At 46.9% G+C, this 21,362-nt stretch overlaps 1 protein-coding gene across 5 annotated transcripts in view; it reads left to right on the top strand.

Annotated features, from left to right (window-relative positions):
- TEP1 (telomerase associated protein 1) overlaps positions 1-21,362 on the top strand; it is a 2,409,067-nt gene that overhangs the window by 543,346 nt on the left and 1,844,359 nt on the right. For all 5 annotated transcript variants that reach the window (XM_069651741.1, XM_069651744.1, XM_069651746.1 and 2 more), the window contains 2 exons: positions 1,248-1,338; positions 1,553-1,736. In XM_069651741.1, the coding sequence (XP_069507842.1) occupies positions 1,248-1,338; positions 1,553-1,736 (275 nt within the window). The remainder of the gene's footprint in view (positions 1-1,247; positions 1,339-1,552; positions 1,737-21,362) is intronic.

Consider the following 21,362-nt stretch of genomic DNA (forward strand, 5'->3'; position numbering starts at 1 on the left):
GATCATCATGATCCAGATGGTCTGCTGCATCACTGCCAAAGCGTATGGATGCCTGAGAGACAATGGCAGCAACAGCTCCTAAAGTGGTGCCATGACAGACCATTAGCCGGTCATTACGGACAGTCAATACGCTTGGTGGAAAAACCCAGCTCAAGATGTAAAAGGGTATATCTCAAAATGTGATACATGTTCAAGTGAAGAGTATAAGACAAACCCCCATGGGTCACTTACGACCTCTACCGGCACCTCAAAGGCCTTGGCACACAATCAGTATGGACTGTGTTACGGATTATGATCAATCTACAGATAAAATAATCATCACATCTGGATTCTAGCAAGTTTCGGCTACGGGTTTGGGTCTAAATACTATGCAGTTTAGATGTTGGCATTCCGGTTCTGCAGACTGGACAGCTGGACACCCCTGGCACAAAGAGATGCAGACTTCTACGGGACAGATGACGTTAGGAGACCTCCAGGACATGAAGAAAATAGGATCTGGCAGAAGTCACCTCGATCAGATGTCGACAGGCAATATTTAGTTGGAAACTATGGCATAAGCCCAGCGCAGCTTCTGTTGGGACTGGAAGGCATGGTGTCTTGTACAAGTTGAAGATCCTGCAAGTTCAAAGGCTGCACTTGGGACGGTGATGGCTGCAGCAAGGTAGTCCAAGAGAGCTGGTCAGTCCACCGGGTAGTCCAGGAACAGTCCTGCGTAGGGTCAGCAGGCACAGATCCTTGAGCTGGGTTGTTGCCACTGGTCCAGAAGTCGAAACACCGACAAGGGCATTCTTGATCAGGACAGAGGAGCAGAGCTTGACTGGGACTGCACTTGAGTTGATGCTTGTCCACTGCAATGGTCGTCCCTGGGCCCTCCGCAGGCTGAACTGCTGAATAGGGGTCTGGGCTCCAACAATGACCTCTTGAATGGCTGTAGGATTCCTCCCTTTATCCAGGATTTGGATTGGAGTCACCACCATGTTCACTAATGGTAAGGATCTGTACCATTCAAACTGGCAATGGCTATCCAATCAAGGATAGCCACAATATTTTTCTCTAGCTAAAGAGGAAACCGGTCCTATGATATAAGGGAGCTGTTTGACAGAGTGTTGGAGTCACTATTGTGGAAGACTTATAGTTACTGGTCTACTTATATTATGCCTTTGTTTCTTATGTACGTTGCCTATTTTCAATATGCTTGTGCATGACTTTTCTTCTGATATATTGGTGTTGCCTGTTTGCCTCCACAGGAAGCCGTCACACAGAGCAGGCAGTTCCCATTTCGGTTTCTCTCAGCCTATAAAGTCATTTTGGACTTGGAAAAGCAGCAGAAAAATACAGGTGAAATGCAGTGCATTCAGATAGTTTGTGGGATGTTTGTGTGAATGCTCATAGAGACACGTGTCCTTGTGGAGATCTGTTCTGGGTCTATATATGCATTTCTCAGACTCATATCGCACTTGACGTTTTAAACTGTTGGTTTATAATGTGCTTTTTGGTGTTGTAGCCCTGGCTGCAGGCTCAGTACTAAATTCCCTTCCTTTTGCTTCTTCAGAGGGGTCCAGCCATTCCAATGCAGACATCATCGGCAGGATCTTTAAGAGGGTCGCCAGCAAACACACTGACCTGCGTGGTCTCAGATCTTTCAATTGGACCCGTTCAACCTTGAGAGCTGTCTTGGGGATTCCTGTTGTCTTCCAGATGGTAAAGCGAGAAAAGCAGCTGCTGCAGAAGTCCAGGTAGGCACCCAAGCTCTCTCCCACGCGTATATGTATGCAATAATTCTCTTACAAATGTTAGTAGCACTCTGGCACTAAAGATGTCAACACTCCTTGCATATATGTTACCATTAGTCTTCATGTGAGGGGCTATGTTTGCAGCTTCTCTTGCCCAATTTCACAGATAACATTACAAAGTTCTAAGTGCTTTTCTGCCTTGCAGTCTCACAAAACTTTCCATACGATATAAGAATACACATCTAGCACAAAATCCAAGTCTTTAGAATCTCAGGATGAATGAAGCACTTAATATGTGGCTCCATGAGCTCAGACTCCCCAGCATTTACCCCCTGCGCTCTTCCTTGCTGCACTTGTGCGTTCTGAATACTCACAAGGCATACTAGGGTCCTCCTCTTTACCTTTTCCCCCTCTGTGTTAGGCATAATCCTGTGCAGTTCCCTTGGGGTCCACTGCAAAAAGATCAAGACTACAGGAGTAAGCACAGGAGTAAGCAGTAAACCCAATTGGTAGCAGTCTGCACCACCCAGATTTACCTGGTAGCTGTGGCTGAGCAGTCAGACCTTTCTCAAGAAGAGTAGGGCAGTATATAGAGTATACACAATACGGCCGAAAACACAGTAGAGCAAACAAACACTGACCAGAGCTTTGTATAAAAAGTGTATAATTATTTATTTAAAACACACTTTAAGCAATATACTAGCACTCTAAATCAAAAGCAAGTTAAAACACAGTCAGGTAAAGTATACACACCTCCCTTAATAACTATCAGACAAGTCAGAGTTAAAACACCACGATTTGTTAAACATATGTGAGCGCATAACCTGATGGCACTCCAATAGTTCAGTTAAAGGGAGAGAAAAAGGCAGAGCATAGAAATAAAACAGGTCCCAACACTTTTAGGAGTTCTCAGCAAGGGAATAAAGGCAGTATATAATGTAGAGCCAAAGTTCATAGGCCAGGCCCACTTTAAATGGAGCAAAGCGAAATGTGCCCAGGATCACACCGTTTAAAATGCACTAAAAGTCTTTGCAGAATGTTCAAAAGAGGTTGGGGCGATTCAAGAAGGTAAAGTTAGAAGTCTGGGGCCAACCCAGTTGGAAAGCCAAGGATTTAAGGGTCACCTTGGGCAAACCGAAGAAAGGGAGGCCAGGCGGGACACAGAACCTTAAGAGAGAGGAAGCTCCAGCGGTGGCAGTTGTTCCTGGCAGTGGTTGCAGTTTGTTGTTTCAACCAGGGGAAGAGAGGATCTCGTAGAGGAGGAAACGTGGAGTTGTTGCACTGCACAGGGAAGAAACCAGCCGCGGAGTTCGTCAATAAAAGGTGCGTTCCTTTTATTTGCGGTCAAAGTGGTGAAGCTTGACTATTCGGCCGCCGGGGTGCTTGGCACGGGCGATTCGACCAAGAGACGTCTTTGGAAGGCGAAAAGGGCGAACTGGTTGGTCCCACCAGCTCAGAGGAAGAAGACTTGTCCAGCAGAAGATCTTCTCTTGTCGTCGGGAAAGTGGTGAGGTAGTTGCAGCAGGGCTTCACCGGTGGTGTCGTCGTTGCAGATGGCTCAGCTTCTTCCCTCTTCGGATTCTTAGGTCCTGTGGCGACTTCTGAAGTTCCAGTCCCAAAGGCCCTGCTTTTATGCAGAAAAACCCCCATTCAACAGCCTAGCTGTCACTCAAACATGCTAAGTGGTGAGCCGGGTGGCTCACCACTGGCCCAATCAGAACAGAGTGAGACTTGAGTTGCTAAGGCAACGCAGTCCAGGGTGCCAATTCCCCTCCCCACCCATCATGTGGAACCCAGACAGAGTGGCACCATTTGAGGGCTTCTGTGGAGAAGCCCACCAAAAAGTGCAACTCGACCTTGGTCAGAGTTACAGAGACCGCCACGAACGCCATTTTAGAAAAGAGTTCTGGCAAAAAGACCCAACCGTTGGTTTAATATTAAATAAATAAACCAGCAGTATCTTTAACATTGCACCAAAAAGTGGTGCGTTTAAAATCAATGGGAAAATCCCATAGAGAATATTCTGGTGGAATATTTTGTGTGGTAACCACTGCCACCAGCCAGAAACTCGACAAGGGGGGGACTGGACAGTGCCCCCTTGAAAACAGACCCAGAGGCAATATAATTAACCACTTCCAGTACTTCCACAATATGATGGTTTGTACTGGTTCTGTTCACAATTTAGGACTGGTATAGTCAATGGTGACTTTACATGCCCTGGGAGACAGTAGTCAGTCCCAGTGTATGGAGTCTATGTTTGGGGGTCACCATGACACCCCTCTGTTACTGCACTGAGGGTGCTGCGTAACACATACACAAAAAACAGATGATACCCAATGGAGTAAAAGGCCCCATAGCCCAAAATAACACAACCAGTCAGAGACATATCTCAAATCATGCCTAAGAGTGGGAGTAAAAGAGTCTCACTCTTAGCAGGAGAAAAAACAAAAAAATAATAATAATAATCCAGCAAAGCTGCTGGGGCACTCACTAGGTTTGGGAAATTTAGCCTTACAAGAGAATTCTCCCTGACACTCTGCTCTTAAATATTGTGCTCTTTATTTATTTCAACGTATTTTCCACTCCTGATCCTTCCCTTGCCCTGTCGGCGATTTGAAACAGCATTTTCTTATTGTATAAGCGCCCAACAAGCAAACAATAAATAAATGGAGACCAACAGTCTTTGCATGCAACTATACCTATTGTTTAATTCATAATATATGTAATATCAGTAGGAACCTGGAATCATTGATGTACAAAGTAGTAAGTCACTAACTAGTAGACCATGCATGTATGCACAAAGTGATTATATGAAATGTGGTTTCACAGATTTAATTAGAGGTTGTGTTTTCAAGGAATAGTAGGCTTTGTATTACCATGAAGCTGCATACACTCCACATAAACGTTCAACAATGTTTTTAGTGGATTTGTAATAATTATGGGACTTCATAAACAAAAGAAAAAGGATGGCTTCCCCTTAAGTAAAGCAACACAGCCTTTTAAAAAAATCCAAAAGACTTGGAAGTGCAATACCTTCTGTTGGTGTCTTCGATCCTCCAAGAAGTATGTTGGTTGTAGTAGCTCTGTTGCGGGTGGAACACGACTGCCACCGATGTTGCATGTTCAGGTCTTGTGACAAATCCCCGGACATCGTCACTTCTCCCCTATGGGGAGCCTCTTCCCATGAGGCCAGGGAGGTGAGGCCGCTACCTGATAGTCCCCACTGGGGGTGGTACTCAGTGGGTGGATCTCATGGGTCGGGAAGCCCCCTGTGGAATTAGTGATGACCTTGGGAGAACACGCTATCCCCATAGCCCACCTTACCTCAACCCACCTTCCTCACCAACCCCCTACAAACCCATCCTCAGTATTTCTATCAGTTTCCTGAAAACTAATAAGGTAGGAAGTACTGAGACAGCAAACAGCGTGGACTCCTCAACTCACCCATATCCCTTGTGTACTGAGATGAGGGATAGACCAACTGACCTACTGGGAGTTCCCAAAATAGTGCTGGGACAAAGAAGAGGTGCAGAAGCATAAAAGGCATCTCTGTAAACCAAAGTGAGCAATCTACTCTGTACTGATTTCCTATTGGCCAAGGTACAACTGAAATAGACGAGGGAAATTCAAACATGGAGAGAGATCCTTTCTGAAGGAACTTGGATCTTTGCGAGCCGCCAGAAGGAATGGGACTCAGAGAGTACAGAGAACGGGATGCTTGCCCACAGGCAGAGGTATTCCTCACAGTTCCTCAGTGGTCAAACAGCAGAAGGAAGCGGGAGCTTGGGCAACCAGCCAGACGAGAGAGCTGGAGAGTGTGGTCCGCCCGAAGCACACCGCCCGAAAGCAGGCAGCCGCTGCAGAGCCTCGAGAGTCAAGGAGGTACCCAACGGGGGAGTGAGACCCAGAAGCCGCGAACGGAGACTGGTGAGAATCCAGAGGAGAGTTGTGAAAACCGGGAGGCTTGCTGGGAACCCTGCAGGACCTTACCACATTGAGACATGGGTCTGGGCCCGTACCCAATTAGAAGTGACATCAAGAGTCATCTTCTTCATGGCAGTGCCTGGCGGACTAGGAAACAAGGGCTACCTAGATCACAAGAACAAGAAAGAAACCAATATCAAAGGGGTCTAGGACCCCGAAGGAGCCCAACAAGGAGCGACATCCAGTGTCATCTTCTTCCTGGCAGTCCCTGGCGGACTGGGAAACCAGGGCTGCCTAGATCACGAGAGAGAAGAAGAAACCAATACAAAGGAGTCTGGGACCCGAGAGAAAGAAACCAATACAAGAGGGTCTAGGACCCAGCAAAAAGAATACCTGACAGGATAGTGAAGCGGGTATTCGTACTGAGAAACATGGCGAGTCGAGAAGTGTCTGCGACCCACCCACACATAATAGCGAACTGCCTCCAACATCATCATCCTAATTACAGTACCTGGCAGGCTAGTCAAAGCAGGATGGCTGTGAACTCTGTGAACATTGCGAGAAGGATCAGGGGAAGGGAAACATACCCCCTGTTCTTCACGAACATTGAAAAAAGAGCTAAGAGAAGGGAGTTAATCTCTTGGCACTGTGAATACTTTGAGACTGACCAAAGGAAGGGAGAAGTACCCTCTGGTATTGTTGAACAATGTTAAAGGAGCCACGAGATGGGAGTAATTGTCTTGGTATTGTCATACGCCTGATAAAGGCCAGGAGAAGAAAGGCACTTGTTCTGGCGTTGAGAAAACCACTGAGAAACCTGAGAAAGGTCAAGGGGGAGGGAGTCATCCCCCTTATGCTGTGATGATACAAGAATTTTTGGCTTATGTGCCTTGTTGGAACCCCAACCCAAGAAACCTTTTGAGGCTTTTGATTTGCACCTTTTGAAAAGAATATTATTTTGTATCCTCTGAAAGTGAACTTTGGGCTGTCGGCCAGAAGAAGGCAGCCATTCTTCTGGACCAAGAAGACTGCCCCTTTTTCCTTAGTTGATCTTATAGTGTAAGGCTTGGAAATAGGTTTTGGACACAGGACGGTGAACTCTTTCTTAGAATGACATCCTGACACACTCCTTAGTATTAGTTGAGACACGGAAACCCCTCTTGGAACTAGGGTCAGATAGGGTTTTCTCTTTTTTATTTTCTCACTAATAAAAGTCTATAGCCAAAAGCATGCCACCTGTGTGTCAGTCCCCTACTTCCTGTGTGTCCGTCTCCTACTTCTACACCCTTACAGTCTATAGTTGCTTTTTGACCTTTGCTAAGAGGCTGTGGTAAGGTTAAAGCTTCCCTACCTCTCTGAGCTGCTGTGAACCTGGGAGCACCTCCTCAGTTTCCACAGGTCATTCCTCAAACATCTTGTCAATTCCATGTTTTATGTTCCTGGCTCCTGATATCCACCAGTCTTCCCTCCTTTCTCTCCAATGCATACTCTTTATTTTTGTTTGTGACTTGTACCTCCTTGCCACTTTTCTGTAGGCTTATAATTCTACCCCTCCCATGCTCATTCATTTCAGACCAGGGGCTTACCACTAAGAGCAGTCCCAGGCCAGACCCGCTGATAACTCCAACCTTCCTATGCTGCTAACTGTCACCTCTAGGATCTTAAGCTCCTCCTTCCTTTGGCTAATTCCAACCTCTTTGTTTTGGCTCCTTCCCAACTGTAACTGTATCCTCCGTCCCTGTCTGCCCCACCTCCTTGCTGCCTCAAACTCTTCCCTCATGCTGCTCTACATCTACCCCGAGACACGCTGCTCCTCTTTGCTTCTCTGAACCTACCCAAAGTTTGTTTGGTGCTTTTATACCTATCAAAATCTGCCCTCAAGGGTTGGTCTTGGGGTAAGAGGCAACAGGGGGGATGTATAGTTCATGAACAATGTTAGGATTGGAACTGGCCCATGTTTGCCCTTGGGCAGTCCTTATGTTGAAATCGTCACCCTAACCCTGCCTGTTTTGTCGATGTACCGAGCCTTCTTATAGGCTGTCCACCATCTTGGATTCTCAGACCTGGAGTCTGTTTAAAGGGCGTGTGTTACGCTACATCAGCAACAAACAACGTTACCAAAAAGATCGTTCCCACGGAGTATCTCGCAATCAGGGAATTCGTTCTGGCAGCGGTACAAGTTGCCTTGGAAACTGTTTGGGTCACGTAGATTTCCTAGTCAGCTGACCAGACGTGCCTCGCTTTCACGGAAGTCACGCCCCCTTGTTCTTTAAAAGCGGTCAGCCGCGGGAGCTTCGTTGCTGCTAATTGATAGTTACGGCATTCCTTTTCGTAGCCTTCCTACGACTTGTTCAATTCGGATTACCCTCCGAGTATCCTGCTTCATAATTGATCTACCGTTACCAGGCCTTGGCTTCTTTTTCCTGTTTTGCTTCTTGGATTTGTCCTTCGGTGTATATTGCCTTGGTTTTTGAATCCGCTCGCAGTCTCCCTCCACTGCCGAGCTCCTGTTGAGCTCCCCGCTCAACCTGAACTTCTGCCAGGTTTCCCTGCTAAGATCGGATTTCCAGTCTTCAGTTTTCTGCTTACAGCAAGAGCCTTGTTTCCAGTGGAATTTAGTCTCCTATCAGTTTTGCCCTGCTAACTAAATTAAGGATTACTTCTACCTCACCTACTTACTTGACTGTGTTACATCTTGTGAAGATGATAGGTATTTTCCACTAAAGTGCAGTACGAACGCTTTCCAGTTTTGCACCAACCCGGTCCTAGTGCGTCCCTCGTGCCGTTCCGGTTATCCTACCATTACTAACCATCCCATTTGTTATTTTATCCTTTCGTTTTCATCTCTCATTTGGAACTCTGAACATTCTTCTGAACTGATACGGGACTTCACCTCAAGGCCTTCATTTCCACTACCTCAGGTACCAGTGATTTTATTGTATTCAAATATTGTATACCCTTCACACCAGGTTGGTGTTATACTTAAAACTGTTTTTTTATCCTTTGCAGCACGGCTTGGTGGTGCGCTCAATTCCGCTCTTTTACATTATAGACTACTCTGTCTTGTTTTACATAATAGCAGAGTGGTACGTCGTGAAAAAGAGCCCCTCTCTAAGAGGAAGCCTGATTCTTTTGAAATCAGGGGATCTGGGTTTTCTGAAGACTTCCACGGCTCGCCTCACATCTCGATCCAGGTTGGAATCAAGTACTCCTTCCGGTTCGGTGAGTAACAGCGTGCTCAATAGCAAATGCTGCAGTGTTGACCAGCAGATCCCTTATAGTGCCCAAAGGCCCATCCTCACTGAGTAAGTGAAGTCTCACAACTCGCTTGGTCTCCCCACCATTCGTCTTCACACCTGGTAGGGAACCTTGTATCAGTACTCAATATTATAATGGAACAGGAATGGCTCATGCGAGGTGCTAGTATAATATTTCCAAACATGTCTCATGATTCATCAGTGCACAGGGCACGTTATGTGTTTGGGAACATGTCTCTTCCCACTTCGGAGATCATGAAGGAGGATGTGTGCCACGTGCCGCCTGGTATGCAGAGGAATCTCCTGATGCCCCTAGAGCATGGGTACAGGCAAGGGATTGATCACATTATTTGCACAACGTATAATTATGCTGGAGACTCCCCTGTCTAAGTGTGTATGGAAAGATCCATGAGGCTTTTAAGGCAGGAATGGCAGTGACAAGCCCGAGCACACAAGCGCACTAAAAAGGCATGTGTGAAATGCAGAAAACTAGTCATCACCCCTACTTGGAAGATAGAAAAACAAATCAAATATAGAGTGCTGGCTTTTTTGGAGGCTCAATGTGATAAGTCAGATGCGTATAAACAAATGAACGGCGCCTAATGAGAGGGAAACTGAGCCACAGCTGCAGAGCCTTAAGGGAGACTTCACAGGTGGATGGAACACGCTAGTTTAAAAACCCATAGGTGAAAGAAAGTGATGTGTGGGGCTGCAAGTAGTGCAGAGCAGATAAAGGGAGGAGCCAGGGTCTATTGGGGATTGACAAGCCCCTTCCCCCATTTGACTTCCTCCAAATTAGGATGCTTACATTGTTGCATAGGGCAAAACAATTTGTATATATCTTTAAGAGTAGTTCTTTCACCTCCCCACTAGCGCTGAGGGAGCAGAAGCCCAGCATTCTGGTGCCCACACATTGTGGTATTATAGAGATTTTGGTGCAGATAGTTTGTTTCAGCTTAACAGCATCAAAAAGTCAACTCCAAATGGAGGCTGGAACAGCAAAACAATGGGCCTCATTACAACCCTGGCGGCCGCGGTATGAACGGTGCAGGTAAGGTACCGGCACCGTTCATACCGGGCCGCCACATTACGAGTTTGCTCGCGGGTGGCGGTATGCACGTCTGGTTTGGCCAGATGTGCATACCGGCACCCGCGAGCAGACCAGGATGCTAACAACGCACCCGTCATTAACGGGTCCGTTGTTAGCATCCTCCCCATTCCCATTGAGCCCTATGGGGGCTCAATTGGGAATGGGAATGGGGACGGTCCGGGTCCCAAAAATGGGAATTAACGGGCCAGCAAAAATCGGAATGGCCCGGTAATTCCCTTTTTTGGGACCCGGACACGAGTTTGGATGTTGCCATGCCGGTAATGACGGCATGGCTACCTCCAAACTCGTAATGAGGCCCAATGTGTTTTACCTGAAGCAGGTATTGTCATAGCTTGTAATATAAAAGAATGGACTAGCTTAGGTAATTACCTCACATCACTACGTTAACATCAATATGTGACAAGTTTCGTATAGAAAACTTCCTAAAAACCTGCTCAATATCAAAAAGTCCTACATATTGTTTATTGTTTAACCCCTTAGCTGCTGGGCTATTATGCAAGTCTATGCAAATAGGCCGAGCCTAATCGTTCTTAAGACTTAAGGGGTTAAAGTATATTACAGTGCAAAATAAACAAATATATCAAAGCTTAAGTTTAATAACTTGTATCAAAATATTTAATAAATATGTTTCTGAGGCTTTTGGTTCTGCTTAGATCACATGCTATGCAAAGGCCGACATCTAGTGGTAGCCGCGGAGTATTACATTTTTGGTTTTCGAAACTCGAAAAGGGATGTCAACAGGGCGTGCCAGTAATACTATCCCTAGTGTGACATCCACTGTACCCATGATACTTCACCCGTCGAGGTACCTCAGATTGTTTTTTTTCCCGCCCTTCTAGTCGGACACAAGTCGCAGAGTTCCTTCTTCTGGCTGGCGCCATTACTTATACAAAGTTTAAAGTTAGACTTTCATGCTGTCCTTTCGACGACCGTACACCGCAAGATCTCTGGCGACGGCTTTCGAGGACAAGACCACTTGTTAACGACTCGTCTCAATGAACTTTGCCACCGGCTACCCAGGCCCGAACGACCCTCGGCTCTATACAGTAGGGAGAGGTTATAGTCCATTTTATTTAGAGAATGCCTATTCCCCTATAGTTCCTTCTATTCTGCAAGGCTGCCATCTTTCCGTATTCTGGAAAACACACCATTTAAATTCTGTCCTTCCTGTAACAGGAAGTTTCCCTGGAAGGTTTCACACTGTGTGTGTAACCTTTGCCTCCCTAGGGATCACGCTGAAAAACAGTACAGGTCCTGCAGACTGTTTAGGACAAAAACTTTAAAGGACCAGAAAACTAAACCCTGAGCCCTCCACGCCATGCAGGCCGAGGCCACCATGGACTTTGTGGGAGCCTCCAGCAGTGGCAGCATCAGCGTCCTAAATCATGCCGAGGGCGATCGGGACCCGATGGATTCCCGCATGCGAGCCCCCGACACCAACAGGCAGGCCGGCGGTTCTGCTACAGAGACGACGCCTAGCGGCTCAGGCACTTTCACTGCACGCCATACGAAAGTAATCTGGGAGTGCATAATTAATATATGCCTGTTTTTATGTTCCATGTTTTTTGTCCATTTGTTTCTAATGTGTCACCTGTTTGCCTCAAACTTAAGAATATGGTATGTAATGGCCAATTAATTGTTTCTTTCTTGGAATTGTTCAATTTGGTGACTTTTTTACAACAATCATGTTTCAGTTGTCAGCCTTAAAGATGACCTATGGTTGAAACACTTGTCAGCTGCAATCAGACATTGTCATCTGACCTTGAATACATCATGCATATGACAAATTGTGGTACTATTTGATGAATTCTTGATATTTCCAAACTGTGTTAATATTGGATGAATTTATGATATTTACTGATGACCAACCTTGCTGGCCAAGCACGATCTGCCAACCTAAACGGATACATGTTATAGTTTATAATCCTTGCTATCACAGACCTTGGCGGGTATCCCAGGGGCGGTCTCTGAGCCAGCGATCTGTGCTCACTTTCCACCTTAAAGCCCTGAGTTAATGTTTCTGGGCCTACTTCCCGCAGGAGTAGGTTTTCGATGTAGGTGGTCAGGTTGCTTCCTTCGTCGCCTTCAGGTAGCCCAAGGATCCTTATGTTGTTCCTCATAGCCCTTCTTTCTGAGTCCTCCAGTCGATGCTCTAGAATGCACACCCTGGCGTCTAGCTCAGACACCTGTGGCCAGGTGGCAGCCACATTGGGCATATTTTCTCGCACCAGTGTTTCCACAGTTCCAATCCGATCTGACAGGGTCTGTACATCCTGCCTCAATAGCCCCACATCCACCTTTTGTTTCAGACATGTCTTTAGTGACGAGATTGCTGCCAGGATGTGATTCTCTTCTCGCAACTCTTTTTGGGAAGCTGCTACGCCCCCCTTAGTGACCAGGGACATCCTTGTCTCATTCTCTGCGTCTCTCTTGACAAACACCTCCATGTGAGTTTGTTTGGCCTTGCCTTCATGATGTTTGTCTGCCATGTGTGCAGGTCAGCTCTTCCACGGACAGGCAGTCTACCAGCACTTCACTGCAGTGGCACACCCTGGGAGGAGCAGCCTTAATCATGGGTGCAGGGCAGACCTCCTTCACATCCTGATGCTATGTCTCTCCGGACCCAGAGTTATCTTTGTTCTTTGACCCCAAGAAAGCAACTCATTACTCTATTAATGGTCCGGATATCAGTTCATGCTATATTTGAAGCCCTAGGCGGGGTCCCACCGCAGACACTCTCCACCGCCAGTGATCTGCTCTGCTTTCTACCATGAGTAGACTTGCCCTCAGGCCTGCCGCCTTAAGACCCCTAGATGTTTGTTCCCAGTCTGGGAGGTCAGGCGGCAGGGCTAGGGACGCGACCCCCAGGGGGATATCATGATTCTCAGCACACGCCTGGGCAAATCAGCCCGTCATTGGGCACCAGTCTTGGGGTCCCAATTTCTGTCTTCTAGCTCTCTGCTCCTGGAAATGTTGCAGTGTTGTTGGTATCAAAGTTTGAAATGGCACTGATTGCTAGTTTGTGGCTCTCCTGGGCCTGGCTCCTGGCGCCTCTGCAGCCCTTCCAGGCACCTGCCGAGGCTCCCCTGCGACCAGCTACCTGCTCCGGCACTGCCCAGCAGTCTGCCCCGTTTGCACTCACTGCTTCCCCAGGGCACCGCAGTGTTGCCGTCGTTCGTCAGCAAGGACCCCCCGCACCCCTCTGTGGAGTCTCCACTGCTCTGCTGGAGCCAATCTGACGTTGCCTGTCCCTGTGTGACACAGGGGTGGGGGGGCTCCTGGCCCGCACTCTGTGCGCAGTGATCCCCACCTGGGGTTGTGCTGTTCACAATGCTCTCGCTTTCAATATCTTGCAGAGTCTCTTCTGCCATCTTGTCCACCGAGGGCTTCTTGTGGTCGCACTCCGCCGACCGCATTCTCACTTCTGGCTTCCCACCATTACTCCAGGCCCTGCTAGGCTCTATGCGACATGCCCAGGATTTATGGTCGCCATTTTGGAGACCGCTTCTTCCGCGCCTCTGAGCCATTTCCTGTCCTCCGTATCCTTACTTTCTCCGTCACACCACCACAATCATGCTCCTGATGTCCTCTACTCTATCTTGCTGTATTTTCAAGGCAATATGTGCAGTCATAACACTGTTAACAGGTATCATTTATAGGATCCTGCGGGAGCATTCCGAAGAGGCAGCCTCACTGCATGGCTGCCGGCCACGCCCCCAAAAACGACACTTAGCTCGCAAACCATCTCAGCATAATACCGAGTGGTATTTTCAAATAAGGCAACCACATCACTGACGCTACGACGCATTAAGCACAAAGGATCCTCACCCACATCTCGACCAACAATGTTTATTAAAGATCAGGGTGATGGGACGATAAGACAAGTTGTACTGAGGGTGCCCATGGATAAATGGATATGCCCCTGCCAGTGCCCCAGATAAGATTTTGAGGTGGGAATATTTTACTCCCCATTTTTAAACTTTGAGTAAATGTGATTTAAAGAGAGTAAAAATGACTTTTCTACTTTTGCAAGAGAGTAAAATGTATGTAGCATCCAGCCGACGCATGCAAAAACTGTATGGAAATCATTACTATGCAGCAGTTTTCTGCATTGTGACAGGATACACCTTTCATTATTTCTCTAAGGTCTGGCCATTTGATCTCGCCTGTATATATTTAAAATGTTGAAAGCACAAAAACCTAGCAATTACATAGTAAAGTAAACATGAATTGTATTTGTGTGTTTTGAGGTTCGATCTCAGAATTGTCTTTTGATGTTTAAAGAAAGTCCTCATTTCCTGGAGCTATTACTAACTAACGTTATGCCAATGTTATGATACAACAGAGCAGAGAGGGAAGAACTCCATGCTAAATTGTATACCTAATCTCATGGTCAAATGGTTATTTATATAGCGCTTTTGGCAAAGCACTGTACATAGAAAATATTTATCACAATTATCACCAAACATAAGTCGGTACTCCTCAAAAGGATGAAAGGCTGAGTTGGCCTTGCCAGGATTCAAACCTGCAGCCTACAGATCACGCACAGATCGCAGCAACGGTCTCTCAACTTGCTGAGCCATCTTATTGGCTAATAGCTTCTAGAGGTCGGTAAACTGAGTATCCACTAAGGTTTAATAATCATAGTGCCTAGATGTTGGACGAACCATGCATGAATTGCTACATAAAGTTAAATACCCATCTGGTTTATCACAGGGACAGGTTTGACTGAGTTTCTATTTCAATTACAAATGTAACATTCATTTGTTTTTTTAACAGCGCTTGCACTTCCTGAAGAGCCCGGTTTTGGCTGTTTTAATTGTAGCCTTGAAGATTTGAGATGCTAGAACCCCTGTGATTGGTGTAATGACAACCACTCACCCTTCACCAAAGACTATGCTGCCACTGACCATTCATAGTAATTTACTCCATTGACTGCAATGTTGAACAGATGTAAACTAGACAGTGCATACTCATAATATTACACACTGTTTTCATAATTAGAGTCTATATTAAGTGTAAACATGATCTATCTCTGCATGATTATGCACTGTAACGGTCCAGAAAAAAACATAAGGAGCCAAGTACCACTCTCATGTCAGAACAGAATGGACCGGGAGAACTCAACCCCAACCAACACAGAGACAGAAAGAAATGACCCAGAGTACACAGAATGTCACAAACTCGGCGTGTGGTGGGGCCGCGACGCGGATAGGGAAACAGAACCTGGAAAAACCAAGTGGACGAACTATGCGGAAATACAGGGAGAAGTCGGATGTCAGTACAGCTGAGAGAGGCCTGAGTGCAGGAACCAGGGGTGAAGGTCGGCAGCCGGACGGGGCCTCCGGCGGGTGTGCGGTCCTGGGTCACGGAGACTGCAGTGCCGAGGCGCTGCGAGTTGGCAGCCGCGCTGGCGTTCGGCAGTCATTGCATCTCTGGGAGCAGGAGCGTAGTGGAGTGCTCCCGAACAAGAAAGCATGAAGCCGGCAACCATAAAGCAATTAAAAACGCATACTCCCAATCACCCATACCTGTACAATTGGGTCCCAACCAGAGCGATGGGGGCGGCAGGAACTGGGGAACAACACAGGACGCCATTCTCCCAAGAGGAAGAGAAAGGGGGCGGGGCTTGGAGGAGTCTTTATAACTTGGGGGAGGAAACGGGTGCTGATTGGCCAATTAAGCTCTCTGTATATAAGCCAACAGGTATGAAGGAGATGTCGGTTCACTCTCGGTTTTGTTGCAGAGCCAACCAGACGTGGAGACAGGAGCTGCGGGAGGCTTATGGGCGTATGAAGACTAAAAGTGTAACGCTCACCTGATTCTCGCAGAGGCGCCGGTCTTGACTGGGCGACTACCGTATCTTCAAAGGTGATGTGTAGCACCCGGTTGGCTCTTTGGGCTGGACCTCTGTGCACTGTATGCCTGACGTGTAGAGTAAGATGTCTTAGATAAGTGAATGCCGAGCTCTCCATCTGCCTCGGGGCAGGGTGCTGTAGCCAGTTTCTTCACTGGATAGGTAGCGCAGGCCTCTTGACTTCAGAGGACTGCTGTCCGTCGTTTACTGCACGAACGGTAAGTTTCGAGTCATTCAAATGTCTTTTTAAAGTCTTTAGTAATGATGTCTCTTGTTTTGCAGGGTTCCGGCGATGGCGGATGACGGGCTGAAGTGAGTTGAAGATGGAGCCCGTGTGATGAATAGAAGCGCCTGGAAGCACGTGAGTAAGCGCTTGTTGCCTGCTTCACGATGCGCTCTAACTGTCTTTTTATTTTGCAGGTACGAGTTCGGAGCGGCTGCAGGGTGCCGGAATACCCACTGGATTAGATGCGGAAAGGAGTAATGGCACGTGAGTATTAAAGTTCTCCAATGTTTTTAAACGCACCTTGTTTTGTCTTTCAGATGCGGATGCAGCGCCGAAGGCCTCCGGAGCGTGCGAAGAGTTGGTAAGCTTTTGTCTTTCAGATGCCGGAATGCAGTATGAAGACCTCCGGAGCGCACGAAGAGTAGGTAAGCCTTTGCCTTTCAGATGCCGGAATGCTAACCTGTTCTTTCTTGTCTTTATAGGTGTTGCTGAAGACTGGATTCAGGATGGTAAGCCTTTTTCCTTAGGCCCAGGACTGGATGCAGAAGACACGATGAGCGTCCTGCTGCAGAGGGTGCAGAATAACGCAAAGCAAGATTCATCCACCGGGTGTGGTTTAAATAGCCTCCTGTAGTGCTTAGGTGTCTCCTTCCACAGCCACGCCTAAGTAAGAAAAGAGTTCCTGGTAAGAAAAGAGTTCCTGCCTTCCAGAAGAGTTCCAGTGTTCTAAATCTAGGGAGTGGCTCCAGCCCCACCCAACAGGAAAAGTAGTTCCAAACAGAAGAGGATCAGAGGCTCAACTGGCAGGCAAGTAAGCAGCATGGTCTGCTGCAGGTAAGTCCACCCAAGCATTATGAGCCCGGCGCTTCCAGCGCTGGGACTGGGCATATTTATGAGCCTGGTGCCACTGGCGCCAGGACTGGGTCCAAAAGGTCCCAATTGGGACTGGTTGGCACTCGGAACCTGGTTTATGGATCTGCTTCCAAGGGAGTTGGGAAAACCCTGACCTTTTGGAAGCAGGGATCATAACAAAAAGGAGAAGACTGTCCAGAGGTCCTTACTGCATCCCTTGTAAAGAACCAGGAAAATAACACTGCATAAAAACAGAAGGAGAAGAGGAACAATCTTTCTGTGAAGAACTCTGATATTATTATTTTTTTACATCGCTTGTAAGTCGAATAAAGACAGCATTTACTTTCTTCAAGACACTCCTGTCTGTCTCATTGTCACACATTTTGGTGGCAGCGGTGGGATCTAAACAAGTCATGGAGGCAATCATTAAGGCGTTGGCAGACGGACAGCAGCAGCTCCAGCAATTCGTGCAGGTTCATAGTCACCAAGCCAAAGCGGATCGGCAAGCACTACAACAAGCTCTTCAGCTGCAAGCTGACACACAGGACACCCTAAAGCAAGTCACGGAAGCAGTGGTTGCATATAGAGGAACGACCGATGCACCTTCAAATGTACTGCAGAAATTCCAACAGGGTGATGATCCAGGATATTTCTTTACAAACTTCGAAAGAGTTGCTAGAAATTCACAGTGGCCGGTAGAAAAATGGGGCCACTTTATAGCACCATTATTGACTGGCTCTATGCAAGGGGCATACCAGGCGGCAAACCCCAATGGAGAAACAACCTATGCTGACATAAAAAGAACCATTTTGGAAAGGATGGGCGTAGATGAGGAGTCGCATCGACAGAAACTCAGAGAAACCCGACTTCACAACGGAGAGACCCCAAGGCAACTATATTACCGAGTGCATGATTTAACGGAGAAATGGTTAAAGCCCGCCAACTGTACTATTACAGAAATTTTGGAGAAGGTGAAGCTAGAACAGTTCGTAGAAGCCCTCCCAAGCGCAATGCAAAGATGGGTCCAGCAACATCATAGACCTACCCTCAACGAAGCAATAGACATTGCTACCGCTTTCCAAAAGGCGGGGGCACACGGACAATTCCGCTGGAAACAAACAAAAACGTACGTTCTAGACCAACAGGATCGATAGAAACCAAGCCACCCCATATGGAACCCAAAGGAGTTACATGGCCCACCAACAACAGACAGCCTCAATGCTTTGATTGCGGGGAATGGGGCCACATTGCCCGCTTTTGCCCAAGAAAATGAAAGACCGAGCCGATGGAAATCGGTTGCATCCAAAATCGTGAGTTCCGAAGAAGACAGGAGCCTTACATGGTGGAGGTTCGAGTCAATGGGGTACCCAGACAAGGTCTACTCGACAGCGGAAGCAAACAAACAGCCATCAGACCAGAAGTAAGTGTTTCTGGGAAAAGGGGGGGTCAAGTAATCCCGGTAAAATGTGTGCATGGGGATACCAAAACATACCCTTCCGAACAAGTCACTATAGACGTAAATGGAGTTAGTATAACCATGGATGTAGCCATCATGCCTCATATACCAGCCCCTGTGTAAATAGGAACAGATCTACCCACCTTTAAAGACTGTTAGAGATACGGAGTGGTTAAAAATGGCTCCTTTCTCACAGGATGTTATTGTAGAGGATAGTGGGAGGTCACCTAAGAAAACTAGTAGAGAAGTACGGGATGAGAAAAAGTGGGTGGAAAGATTCAGTGGTCTTGTGGACTGGATCCCAGAAGGGAAAAGGGTCTCCTTTAGGAGCGAAACCCAACTGGACCCGACTTTAAGGAATGACCGGGAACAAGCAATGAAGGATACCGAAAATCAAACGAACTACCCCAGGTTCAAATTACTGAGAGGACTTCTGTACAGAGTTACCAAGAAACAGAACGAACAGGAGATGAAACGACTACTAGTACCTACCAGTTTCAGATCGTCCATAATTGATTTGGCTCATGATAACCGGACAGGAGGACATATGGCCCGAGAAAAAAACTCTAGATAAAATTCTGAAGAGGTTTTATTGGCCAGGGGTATACCGGGAAGTGGGAAAATATTGCGATGAATGCTCAACCTGCCAGAAGTCTAACCCAACTAAACCACTTCACGCACCCTTAAGACCCATGCCATTAATAAAGGAGCCATTTTTCCGGATTGGAATGGATCTGGTGGGACCTCTGGATCCCAGTAGTTACGGACACCAGTATCTGCTAGTGGTAGTAGACTATGCCACGAGGTATCCGGAAGCCTTCCCCATGCGAGGTATCAGTACAATGCAAGTATGTAACCAGCTGGTGCCGTTCTTTGCAAGGGTTGGAATACCGTCAGAGATGGTAACGGATCAAGGTCGGAATTTTGTATCCGGTGTAATGCGCTGAGTGTGCCAGCAGTTGCAAATCAAACGGATACGCACTTCCATTTACCATCCCCAAACAGATGGGCTGGTAGAGTGCTACAACAAGACCATCAAACTAATGCTCAAGAAAGTAACGGCCCCTACGGAGAAAAACTGGGACAGAGCCGTTCCATGAGTACTCATGGTACTAAGGGATACCCCGCAGTCCTCAACGGGGTTCTCACCTTTTGAGTTATTGTTTGGACACCGGCCAAAAACAGTCTTAGACATTGCCAAAATTGAATGGGAAGAGCAAGAGGAAACCACAACTCTCACCGATTGTGATAGAACTAAGAACTAGTCTGTCTAAACTGAGAGAGCTGGCCAGAGGGAATCTAGGAAGGTCTCAGAGGACGCAAGAAAAATACTACAATAGGAAAACCAGAGTACGCAACTTCAAAATAGGGGACCAAGTACTGGTACTGCTACCCACTAGCCAAAACAAGTTGTTGGCTCAATGGAGAGGACCCTATAAAATAATGGCAGTCTTAGGTCGGGTGAATTACATGGTGGAACAGCTGGATCGGAGAGAGAAAAAACAGAATTACCATATAAACCTACTCAAGGAGTGGAAGGCACCCAAAGGAGATACGGCGGCTATCCAGGTAGCTACAATAGAAGAACAGGAGCCCGCTTTCAGTACTGTTCAGTGGGGTTCACAACTCACCACAGAGGAGAGGAAGGAAATGGAAGAACAGCTCAATCACCTGAACATATTCTCTTTCTATCCAGGAAGAACCGACTTGGTAGAGCATAAAATAGAGACTGAACCAGGACAAACAGTAAGAATCCGTCCCTACCGCCTTCCTGAGTCCAAAAGGACAGCTGTGCAGGCAGAAGTGGAGGATATGCTGAGGCTAGGAGTAATAGAACCCTCCTGCAGTCACTGGTCCTCTCCCATTGTGCTAGTCCCAAAGCCAGACGGCAGTATCCGGTTTTGCATGGATTATAGGAAGTTGAATTCCATCTCAACATACCAAGCGTACCCCATGCCCCGCATAGATGAACTCTTTGAACAATTGGGTTCCGCACGCTTCATAAGCACCATTGACCTGACGAAAGGGTACTGGCAGATTCCCCTAAAACCAGAGGATAAGATAAAAACTGCTTTCGCCACCCCTTCTGGTCTATACCAATTTATGGTGCTACTGTTCAGATTGCATGGTGCTCCTGCAACGTTTCAATCATTGATGAATCGAATACTAGCCCCGCACAATCCATACAGTTCTGCCTACTTGGATGACATAATTGTATATAGCAAAACCTGGAAAGAGCATCTGGAACATCTCACCGCAGTAATAACTTCCCTACAATCAGCAGGGTTAAAAATAAACGCCAAGAAAGCTCTACTGGCAGCCAATCAGACCAGATACTTAGGCTATTTAGTCGGGAATGGGGTTATTAAACCCCAATTGGACAAAATAGAGGCGATTGGGAAACTACCAATGCCCAGCAACAAGAAACAAGTGAGAGCATTTCTGGGTTTCATCAGCTACTACCGCAGGTTTATACCCCTCTTTTCTTCGATTGCCAGTCCTTTAACGGAAGCTCTCAAATCATCCTACACGGGAGACCTACTAAAAGATGGAGAAGCATTGAAAGCCTTTCTTGAACTTAAAAACATCATAACAGCGCATCCGGTTCTACGATGTCTGAACTTTCAAGAACAGTTTTTTCTACAAACTGATGCATCAGGGTTAGGTTGGGAGCTGTAATCTCACTAGGTAGTGAGACAGAGTTACATCCCGTGGCATTTATCAGTCGTAAACTGTTACCCCATGAGGTAAGATACTGTACCATTGAAAAAGAGTGTCTGGCAATCAAATGGGCAATTGAGACCCTCAGGTATTACTTGCCTGGGCGAAGGTTTACAGTGTTCACAGATCACGCACCTCTTGGGTGTAAGGTGGTTCCTCACATTACAGGAGTTCTGTTTTCAAACCATTCACAAACCAGCTGTATTTCAGCTAATTCCGGATGAT

Source organism: Ambystoma mexicanum, chromosome 3p (genome assembly GCF_040938575.1).
Source record: "Ambystoma mexicanum isolate Mex_15411 chromosome 3p, UKY_AmexF1_1, whole genome shotgun sequence".
Classification (NCBI taxonomy): domain Eukaryota; kingdom Metazoa; phylum Chordata; class Amphibia; order Caudata; family Ambystomatidae; genus Ambystoma; species Ambystoma mexicanum.